General features: G+C 44.5%; 1 protein-coding gene across 4 annotated transcripts; it reads right to left on the bottom strand.

The window, feature by feature from the left end:
* Nucleotides 1-28: 28 nt before the first annotated feature.
* On the bottom strand, nt 29-10,560 carry sidt2 (SID1 transmembrane family, member 2). Of its 4 annotated transcripts, XM_084018815.1 has the most exons (27): nt 9,777-10,560; nt 9,557-9,678; nt 8,185-8,349; nt 7,997-8,042; nt 7,489-7,590; nt 7,087-7,170; nt 6,828-6,993; nt 6,560-6,653; nt 6,025-6,080; nt 5,791-5,817; nt 4,976-5,014; nt 4,807-4,884; nt 4,620-4,682; nt 4,152-4,267; nt 3,978-4,051; nt 3,818-3,884; nt 3,655-3,728; nt 3,443-3,566; nt 3,051-3,168; nt 2,618-2,754; nt 2,239-2,347; nt 2,010-2,086; nt 1,743-1,789; nt 1,511-1,616; nt 1,296-1,406; nt 1,042-1,155; nt 29-865 (listed from the first exon to the last, which is right to left on the bottom strand). In XM_084018815.1, exons 1-27 carry the CDS (start codon nt 10,023-10,025, stop codon nt 803-805), a joined length of 2,628 nt encoding a protein of 875 aa, XP_083874941.1. In that variant the 5' UTR covers nt 10,026-10,560; the 3' UTR covers nt 29-802. The 4 variants fall into 4 exon arrangements, with proteins under 4 accessions (XP_083874941.1, XP_083874942.1, XP_083874943.1 ...); XM_084018816.1 differs by lacking the exon at nt 5,791-5,817; XM_084018817.1 differs by lacking the exon at nt 4,620-4,682 and having other exon boundaries at nt 9,777-10,559.
* Nucleotides 10,561-10,996: the final 436 nt, after the last annotated feature.

The following is a 10,996-nucleotide window of genomic DNA, read 5'->3' as shown; positions in this document are numbered from 1 at the left end:
TTTGAAGTGCATAGAATTAACAGAAGGGATCTGAAAATGAGACTTTTATTCAGTAACCGCTCATTGCAATGTTTGACATTAAAATACATTTTTCCCCCTTACAGTACAGTGCAAAAATACCGTCGCATTCAGACTTGAGGGCAGTCAAGAAGTAAATACAATCATCATCATTATTATTATTATTAATAATATTCTCCAATGAGAAGGACGGGGAGCTCCGAGAATCTGGCCAATTAGAGCACAGTATGTGACGAACGTGATTAGAACATTGAAAGGCCACCGACAGACTGGACAGAATTCATGTTCTCACATATAGGTTTGTAAACAAATGCGCACCCGTACAAACACACACAGCGTATAAACAGCATACAAACAGTCATTTCAAAATGCATCGCTGACTTATACGCCAAACATAACATGGACAGTAGAAAATAAGTTAATTCTGATAGCTTTCTTTTAGCAAGTGTGTACATTGTTATTTTTCATCGTCAGCAGGACGTAAACATCGATCACGACAGTTATATTGATGATGGCAGCGAGAGGAAAAAACACCATCGGCGTCGCTCGACGTCAACCCAGGCTCTTCGTTGGCACATTTGTGTCCATACAGGTGAAGGGAGGGGCTACTGCCCTTTCCCGACTGGCTGATTGGCTGTGACAGGCAGAGAGGTGCCTCTAGTACAGCCTGGGGGCGGGGAAGCAGGCTACTGGCTGTGCTTGCTTAGGACACAAAGGAGATACGAACGGAGACGGACGATAAGGCAGAGGAAAGGCTGAGCTCATCGCAGATGATCTGATGCATCTAGAACGCGAAGATCTTGTCTCTCTGGACGGTGTCGAGGTCGTCGTCCATGGTCAGGAGGACCTAGGAGGGAACAAAAGAGGCGAGAGGTTAGTACACGGTAAGTAATCAGTTATCAGCTATCAGCTAGTCCTGTCAAGTATCGTCTGTGTTGGCTGTTATTCACATTAATGTTGTGTGTGTGTGTGTGTCGCATGTGTAAATGACCCAAAACAATGCACAAAACCAAAAAATCATACCAAGAAGGAGCCAAACATGGCAATGGAGGAGAGGAAGTGCCAAATATCGTGGTCATCAAAGAATGAAAGCAGGATACAGTCCCTGTTGTGCTCACGAGACTCTGCTGGAGTTTTCTGTCAGTCGAGAGGTAACACACACACACATGCATGCACACACACATTTAACTAATGCCACATTATGCAGAAATACAAAATCAAATGTGTGCATCTCACAGTCTAAAATTGTAGTCAACCAGTGTGAGTGAGATGCTGACCTGCCATGTGCTGAGACCCTGGAAGAAGAAATACAGTGCAAAGCCCCACACGACAGCTGTGAACAGAATAATCACCAACGGCAGACACTGGATTCTCTCGCCACTCCGCAGCTAAAACACCCAGAAAAAAAAACCTTTAGATATCCAAAGCATTTCTGCTCTTTCATTAATCTTAAATGCTTCTTTAAAACATTGACGCATGCAAACGCACACACCTTCATAATGATGTAAAAGGCAAAGTAGAGCAGCAGGTTGCAGATGGCGATGGCCAGCAGGTAGGATGCAAAGTCATTGGGTCTTTCTATGAGGCCATAGGCAGCTCTACGGAGAGGGAGCAAGAGGACCAGACACAATGATGTGACATCATTTAGTCCTGCACTGTACATTTTAATTCCTATTGTGTCTAATTAGTGTTAAGTAAAAGAAAAACACACAATGTGCACTTACAGAGACCAGTTGATTATGTTCCCCATTACGAGCAGAACCATACGGTCCTGTCAGACAGAGAGGGGCAAGACAAAAACAGGAATCAGTAATGCTTATTCTGTACCAGATTAAAATTGAAGGCACTGGATACATGTAGAAGCACATTTATTACACAATATTATCATCTGACACCTGGAAATCTAACCACATCTCTATATAAACATTCTCTTAAACACTATGACTTCTCTAGAACTCATGTCGATGCAGCCATTCCTGGTTATTACTCACAATGTACATAGGTCCACTGCACTGTCTGATGCAATCTGTGTAGATGACGTACACAATCCTGCGCATGACCCCGGAGTCTGATGCAAAAAGGACACAAGCAAATGTCAGCTGCATTCAAACCCTGGCTCAGAGTGTGAGGTTCAAATGGTTAAATACATGTCTCACAACGGATTCAAACCAACCACCACTAATACCAAACCATTAGGATGCCAGGGGCTAAAGATCTCACCCAGCCTCCATCGGCCCATATAGTAAAGCTGTGTGCTGAGGAGCATCGTGGCCAGAATGTGGATCACAGAGAAAACGATCCAGAAGGCTGTGTTTCCCTTCCCAAATACCTGCAAACAGACCGTCACAAACATTAAGACCCCTTGGCCTTCAGGTTATGTGAAAACCCGAAGACCCTCTTTAGAGCCGGTGCTTGGTTTGTCCATTCTGAGCTGCTATAGACACATGGCAGTGAAACACGGCGGACTCCATAGTTTCAGCTGATTATATACACTTATGTAAAAGATCATTCTGCATACTTGTATTCCATTTCTGGCAATGCATCCCACTAAATCCTACACACTGGTGCTGGTGGCCTGTCTGGATGTGCTTGTACGTACCACTCCGAGCACGGAAAAGAAGATAACCCCGGCCAGGCAGGCGTAGGCAGTGTAAGCACTCGCGTTGATGTCCGGGTGTCTCTTCTGATACAACTTCAACATGCACAGGCCGGCGATCATGTACATGAAGGAGGTGTCTGCAACGAGACGGAAGCATGACAACAGATGCATCTGTCTTTTATCGTGCAAAACCGTACAAGAAGGAAATCATTGTGGATTGTTGTCACTGAATGTATTGCATTTGCTGCAAATGATTAGCTTGCTCGGCCCTTCAAAGTGACTTCAGAGTGAGTCCGTCTAATGCCATTGTATCAACACATGTCGTCTCAAAGATACAACAGAAAGCTGTGTGGAGGATGCTGTTTTTTTTTTTATTAAAACATGAAGGAGGACACAGTGCAGTTCTGGTAGAAAAACAAGCAGGGAGACTTACCAAACTGGAAGTTGGTGTAGTTGGGACAGACGTGGTAGCAGGCACTGAGCAAACCCTCCATCATCAGAGCAGTTCCCATGGCATAATACAGACCAAAGTGCTTTGGGATACCACATTCCTGTATGGTGGGAGAAGGGAACATGGAATGAAAAAAATGAGCAATGGAGTTCTATAAATAGTATCTGAGTCTACATTCCAGGATGTGCCTGTAAACTCCTTTCGAACATTTTTTTTAACGTAATATACTCAGGCTGTGGTTCACCAAGATGTTAGACGAGCAAAGAGCCACTGTTGTGCACTATCAGAGAGTAGTGTCCTTTAAACGGTAACATTAGGAATCGAGACGTTTTTGTTGCGTCTACTGTACGTCCGTCTGAGAGCGTGTGCCTTACATGCGCGTGGAGATCATTGCGGAACAGGGCCCGGTTGTGGACGATATCTCTTTTGAGGACGATGAGGAGGAAGAGGAGTCCCAGCAGTACGTAACCGAGGTTACTGAGGATGTTGTTGAATGCGCTGTGGGTGACAAACGGTGTGTCATCTGCTGGCCATGTATGCAGTTGTGATAATGACTACCATAACAGACTACGTGCTGATCACACACCTTAGAGCTCCCAGGGGGTGGGCACACAGGAAGTTGTAGTAGCAGATGTCTTGGTTTCCTGTAACATTTACCACCTGAAGAACAGAGTCACTTTAACATCCATCTTTTTTTCTCCTTCATATCATAAATATATATATATATATCACAGTTTAATGTCTCATACCGTCTGATAGGTGATGACCAGCTGGACGACTGGTAGTGCATAGAACACAGCGATGGTTGCAATGTTCCTGGAGAGAAACAATCAGTTGGACTTGTTCATAATTATGATGATGAAAGAAATCCTGGCTATTTGTTTCTCTCTGTCTAACTGGTGTCCTCACCAGAAGTAGATTTGGTATTTCTTGCTGAGGATCCTCTTGTCTTTGCGGGACAGGTCAGACACGTATAGATATTTCTGTAATGAGGAGATGTTCTTATTGTTACTCGTCATCAAGTGAGATGGGGGGGAAAAACAGCCATGTAACATTAATCATGAGTAATGAGACGAGGCGTACCTTGGTGCGCACAATGTTTTTGTCTGAGTTGATGTCGTCCAGCGTGTCATAGTCATCCTCCTCCACAGAGCTTAGAGACTCGTGCCTGATTCGCCCAACACTGTCCAACGACCGCTCTAATGTGGGCAGGGAAGAGAGAGAAGAGGTGGAGGTCATGGCAGGGTAAAGCAAGGAGCCTCTAGATTCACTGGTGGTCAATTTGGACCGACGTCTGGATTTAAAGGAACTTTTTTCCCCCAAATGATACAAAGGTGTTCAAACCCATCACACCCATTTAAACGTGCTTGCAATTTGGAAAAACACATTCAACGGAAATATTAGAATGATTGTTGGTACTTTGATCTTCGCACAATCAATATCGTTTTGTTTTTTCGTTCCAATTGAACCGGATTAGGAATCTTGGCCACCGTGCTGATTGGTTTGGTTTGACCGTGAACTGATTGGACCGATAACACGGCAGTGTGTCACCAATGCGGAGGGCTATGTGGTGAAGGTGACTGAGGATTGGGCGACGTTTGAAAGGCTCCCGTCCTGATGAACAGAAAAGACACACAGAAAACCAGTGAGGGACCGTGAGCTGCCCCGCAGGAAGCCAACCGCGAGCCGGGCTGTGGGGACACAGGAAAACGGGAGGTGGGTCCATACATGTCCATACCCATATATCCATAGTTGTTGTCAGTTGATGTGGCACTGTCGGTGATGGCCTCTGAACTGAGTGTGCTCCCGTTGTCAGCTGGGGAAAAATAAAATAAGGTGGGTGGCAATTTAATTTAACTTCAACACAAACAACGACGGAACTAAAACCAGAACTGGCCAAAACTCACCAAATGAGCCATATTCATATGATGAGGCTGGAGTTTTGCCTGTGGAAAACATACATTTAAAACTCCCACGTGAGTATATGTTAACAACATGCGCATACAAGCACCACTACGACAAATAGCATTGTTAGTATCTCAACACGGCAGGCTGGAGCACCGCTGGAGCAGGATTGTTAGTACATAAACACAGAGAGGTGAGGGGAGGCAACAACACATGCAGGGATCTGTCTCTGGGCGTACCAGCTTTAGGGAATGTATCATGAAGAGATGTGAGTATGGATTGGTCGAGGCTGGTTTGTTGTGAACAGTGGTCACCACTGCAGTAAGAACGTAAAGTGTCCTGAGGTTTTAAATTCAAAGCATGTCGGCATGCACTGCAGCGAACCGACGCAGAGGTAATCTTGAGCTAAAAACACCTCAGCAGTGTACGCATTTATCTGATTAGCTACACTATTTTTACTTCATGAACTGCTATGTTCTGCTTTTGCTTTTCATTTGTGTCGTTGAAATAGAAGGAAACCAGGATGGTAGCAGCGCTTTGTGGTTAGCTGTAAGAGGAACCCAGGTGAGTCACGAGTTTCTGCATCTCTGTCATGCAAGCCTTAAAATGCTTAACTAACAGCCTTGAAATAATGCCATGTTTATTTTACTGAAGGTCCACGAAGCTCAAGCATCACATCTCTTTATCGTCCTTTCTCCGTTTGTATTGGCAAGAGAGTTACAGGATGTGAGCTAATGCATGCACAGCATCCGCGGACGAGCGACACAGCGTGCAAGAGGGCAGTAAGCACAAGGTAGGAGTAACAGTGTTGCTATACCATCTCCGTTCTTCCCGAGCAGAGAAGCTGAACCACGCATTAGCATGAGGGAGAGAGAGTGAAAGACACACATTCAGTACACGTTCGATTCTACTTAAAAAGCACTCATTACATTATTATTACACTGCATGTTAGGTGTTGTTTTTTTAACAGCCTTAAAGAAAATGGTATGCTCCACACAGCCTCTAACAAGCCCCTGATGGGCCAGGCCATCACAGCTCGTTGCTGGGTTACCTGTCTCAGCAGGCGACATGTCAGCAGGAATCCGAAACACCTCTCTCTTCTTCAATCTGCAGAAAGTGAAAGTGAAAAAAAACATGCAAATTAAATTCATTTTCATTTAGTGTAGTGTTCTTCTCGTTGTATTCTAGCCTTAATTTTACGTCTGCCTCGTAAAGCACGCTGCAATTGCTTGTTTTAATAAGGGCTTTAGAAATAACCTCGTTTTTTTCATTTTTATTTTCAGATGAGCTCCGCTCACGCAATAGTGTAGAGTAGGAATTAGTGCATGAGTGACTGATTTCGGACGCAACCTTGAATCACGTTTGACCAAACAAATCCCAATTAGGGTTAATAAAATGGCTTCTGTAACCTCAGCTACTGTCTGTGGCAGATATAGTGGAAGATTTGCGTGTTCCTAGAAGGAATTCGACTTTTCACTGATGAAAAATATCTCAGCAGTGAAACGAGCCTGTGTGTACGTGAAGATGACGCGGTAACTAACTGTTGTTTTGGTGGCAGAATAAAAAAAAAAATGGCTGAATCTTACCGCTTGTTCTCCACACAGGCCATGAGCAAGGTGAGCAGATAGAAGGAGAGGAAGATACCCAGGCAGAACAGCATGCCCATCACATATACCTCCGCTGTGTGAGGTGGAAGATACACACCGTCAGCCTATTCAAATGCTAATATTGCATGGCCTTGCCTGCACTGCATAATGTAATGGTACAGCATCATTACGTACAGCTTGCAATTGGGCGAGACTTGTAGATTATTCAACAATCTGAACAGTTCTTATTTGTAAATACGTGACTTACAGTTGACAGCAGGCGTGACGATCACATCGATGTCCTTGCTGCGGTTACCGGCGTCGATCAGCTCATCGGGACGGAGAGGATAGAAGCGCAGTGGGCCGCCACACGCCTCGTCCTCCGTTTTTACCACCACCACCACATAAAAGCTGTTGCTGGGGAAATCTTTTCTCTAAAGTACAGAAATGGGAATTATAAGGTGTTATATGTGGTAATTACTGTACGTTTTGTCACACTATGTCAGTGATAGCGGGTCAGACTCTACCTGCACCGTGATTGCGCCTTTTTTGGTCATAGTCTGGTACATCCCGATGAAGGCCACATTGTTGTCAAGGTCATAGACGGGGCACTAAAAAAATGAAGAGAGACAGGAAGAAAACATGAATCATTAAAATATTAATGGCAAGAGATGAATGGGATCACATGAACAAAAAAAGGTGATATTACGAAGGAAGAAATACAGAATAAAAAAAGAAACTCTCACTCTCAAATCTTCTCAGAACATCACACATTTAAATGTCTGCCCTGAACCGACACTGTTGCAGTGAACTAAATGATGTCTCCATGTGGCCCAATGGTGCTACTGCATGTTGATCACAATGCCAGGGGCCACATGAGGACAGCTACTGTCTGGTTTGAGGGGACGGGGGTGGGGGAGTAAGTGTACCTGGATGTCCTGGATGGACATAACGGAGCAGGGAAATGTCATGTCTGAGCTGACCTTGACGATCACAGTGTCCATCCCATCTGGGAAGATATATTTGAAGTACTGGGAGGAAAGGCAAGAGAAAGAAGAGAGGGGAAAAAACAATAGGGGATTCAGGACAGGAGTAGTTAGAGGGGATAGGATGAGAAAACAAACATTCAGACGCAATCAACCCCCTTTTTCTATTTCCTCTCTTTCTTCCTCTTTATCTCGTTTATCTGCTTGTTGGAGGGTGTGACACAATGACAATGAGATGAAACACAAGACCAAAAGGCAACAGAACTTGATCAGTTTTACCATGTACTGAAAAGCAGACCTCATCAGACAAAAGGTGGAGAAAGAAATGTAACATTATGCTGAATTGTGCAAAATGTGAAAGTCCCTTCTTTCCTAATTGTACTTTCCTCAGCTTCTCCCATGTTTCTCGTCACACTTATACACACAGAGCATTGGTATTGAGCTGTAATACCTGAGGTTGGGATGGTGACGCGGTGAAGCTGAATTTCTTGTCTGTCCTGTAATCAAGGTGAAGATAACATATCAGACTAGCAACAAAGTAGTTGGTCACTACAAAACCCAGCCTGATAGCAAACGCATTATGCTGAGCATTGAGGCGGCAATGTGTTGTCTGCAGTGATGTTATCAGATGTCACTCACTGCAGGGTGAAGCTTTCAACGCGGCTGACCCTGAGCTGGTAGTTTGTACCCTGGCTGGAAAGGGTGGACACGTCCACAAAGAAGTACTGGGTCTCAGAGGCAGCCCGGGTCGGTGGCTGGCACAACGTCCGGCCCACATGATTGTAAGGGTACTTCCTCTGGTAGCTGAGAGAGAGAGAGAGAGAGAGAGAGAGAGAGAGAGAGAGAGAGAGAGAGAGAGAGAGAGAGAGAGAGAGAGAGAGAGAGAGAGAGAGAGAGAGAGAGATTGACAAACAGGAGAGAAGAAAAACAACAAGTGAGCTCACGTCACTGGACCCATTTGCCTTTCGTCCCTCTTGTAAAAGAGCAGTGGGATTATCCTGGATAAATTAAGATTAAGTAACACAAATGCACTTTAAAAATTATCTTTGACTTTATTATTTAAAGCTCTTTTCCGATAGAAAGATAGGCCTAAACACAATGGAGCATTGTATTTAGAAAAAAAATATATAAAAAGATGCACTTGAATCGATTAGATTTAATATAATAGGAGTGCACTTCATTCCCAAGAACCAGATGACCTCACTAGATAGTGCATCTTCAATAATATCTGCACAAAATCAATAAATACCCAGCTCTAGGAATGTGCACATTTCAGCAAAGAGAACATGTGACAGAAGTTACATGAAACACAAGTTACTCCACTCTGATGACTTTGAGGCAGCTCATTTACAGTAAGCTGCCTCTTGGGTCCCTGAGATCTGCACTGGTGGATCTCAGAGGAGGAAGTGAAAGTCCAGGGTCCATTCGTGATCTGCTAAAACATGCCCAGCTATGAGACTGAGAACTACTGCGGGGTAATTTTGGTGTTGCGTAATCGCAAAGAGGACCTTGGAGTGTGGGAGACACACATCACAGATGGGCTGTTAGTCAATGGCTAATAAACCTGTTATGAAATCTCAAAGGTGTGTGCCCTATAACCAATGACTTCTGCCATCAACAGCTGATTTTAGTGCTTACTCTGTAAAAAAAAGGACTGTAATTCTCGCAGATTATCCACATACAACATCTCCAAATAAACAGCACCTAATGGAATAAATCTGACCTTGGATCTCAGTTCACTACAAAAAAACAAACAAATCAACACTGGCAGCTAGCACTGACAAATTGCCTTTACAAGGCTATTAAGCAGACACGCTCATTACACCAACAACAAGAACAGTAGCTCCATCTTCAATCTCGTGGCCTAAAGTCATTACTGTTTACCATCTTTGAAAAACAGCTTCCCAGACACTCCCTGTGAAGAATATTACTTTGTGCAGCTGTACAGAGTCTACAGGGATTTGTTTCAAAGATCATGATGAGTCCAGTATGGTGAAGTGGGGATACTCACAGGCCTCTTAAAATGAGAGGGATCTGAAAAGACAGCACGGCTTGCTTCTGTCGTACAACGAACAGGATGGGACTCTCGAAGCCTTGTGACAACACATCCACGGATACGCGCACTCCCTCCGACTGGCAAGCAAATAAAGGATGGGAAAAACACACCGCATTACGCTCAATATAACTTGATCGTATTAAGTAAAGACAAATACAACAGTCTGACAACTCACCTTATTCCTGGAGACGGTGTGATTGAACGCATAGATGGTCTGATTTTCACTTGTAACCGTGTCGTTGTAGGTGACATCAAATTCTGCATCTTTCTGGACAACGTTTTTGGGGTCCCACACCGCCCCACTGCCGCAGACTAACTGGGTCACACACAACAAGAGCAGGGCTGCCGATCCCGAACCGAACCAACGAGGAGCTGGTCCGCAGCCGTCTTTATGTCGAGACTTCCAGCAAGTCCTCAACACCATTTTGTCCGACACCGTCTCACTGAGACACAAACCGGAGCCCGACGTTGCTCTAACCTCTGCGGCGGTGCTAACGACAACTCCACCCCATTCAACAACTATCACTCGGGATAGTTAAGCTGGCTAGCCACTTCCAGCAATAACCAACGGCGGCTGCTAACTGACGAGCTAACGAGACGGCGGGTGTTTACATTCGATTAGCTCCTCCTTCTACACACATCCGCAACGACAAGGATGCTATCCGATCAATAACGCAAGTTCTACGACACAAATAAAAGATGACAACGACGCTCAACTCCGTTTCACGTGAAAGACTGGCAAAGCTGTTAGCTAGCTGCTAACGTTAGCGTTGTCGGTCGGTACACTGGTAAGGCAGCTCCATGTTTTGATATTGGAGTTCAGATCCAGCCCGTGTCCAAAAACACATAAAACGAGACGTGGAAAAGTGTTTTTCCGAGTTCTTTCCAACGTGAGCGATTGTCACGACCTGTAGTCGCGGCGCCGCGTCATTGTGCAAGTGTATCTCTCGTAATTCGGCGTGTTTACAGTGTGAAAAAATGAGTGACATTAGCGCCCCCTCCACGCTGAGACAGTAAACAAACTGAACGCGACGTCATGACGTCATGTCTGCGCCCCGTTACCCATGGAAGAGCAGCACAGGAAAAAACAAGATCTGTGCGGCTCATGGGTGAAACTCTGACGATGATATAATTTAGTAATCAGATTGAAGAAGAAATATTAAATCTGTGCCGCTCAAGTCATTATTTGTTTTTCCTCGTCCTTATTTTGCGTTAAATTATTAAAAAAAAGCACATTTTACCGAATGTTTTAATAACACCATTTGAATGTCGTTATTAGACTGAATTTCAGGTTTATGCACCAGATTTTTGTCCGGGGCTTTTGGGCTGCTTTTTCTATATCGCAGCTAGCTGTAGGACACTTTAAGAAAACTGACATGGCAACATTTGTGGTTT

This window comes from Eutrigla gurnardus (assembly GCF_963514095.1).
Source record: "Eutrigla gurnardus genome assembly, chromosome: 10".
NCBI lineage: Eukaryota > Metazoa > Chordata > Actinopteri > Perciformes > Triglidae > Eutrigla > Eutrigla gurnardus.
This window is presented reverse-complemented; position numbering and strand designations above follow the sequence as displayed.

What these genes read in the sequence shown, in the direction of transcription:
- sidt2 (XM_084018815.1), bottom strand. Translation starts at nt 10,025, where the DNA reads ATGGTGTTGAGGACTTGCTGGAAGTCTCGACATAAAGACGGCTGCGGA. An exon ending in GTTGAAAGCTTCACCCTGCA is followed by an intron (nt 8,043 to 8,184) that starts GTGAGTGACATC and finishes CCTTGATTACAG; the next exon opens with GACAGACAAGAAATTCAGCT. An exon ending in AGGGTCTCAGCACATGGCAG is followed by an intron (nt 1,156 to 1,295) that starts GTCAGCATCTCA and finishes CTCGACTGACAG; the next exon opens with AAAACTCCAGCAGAGTCTCG.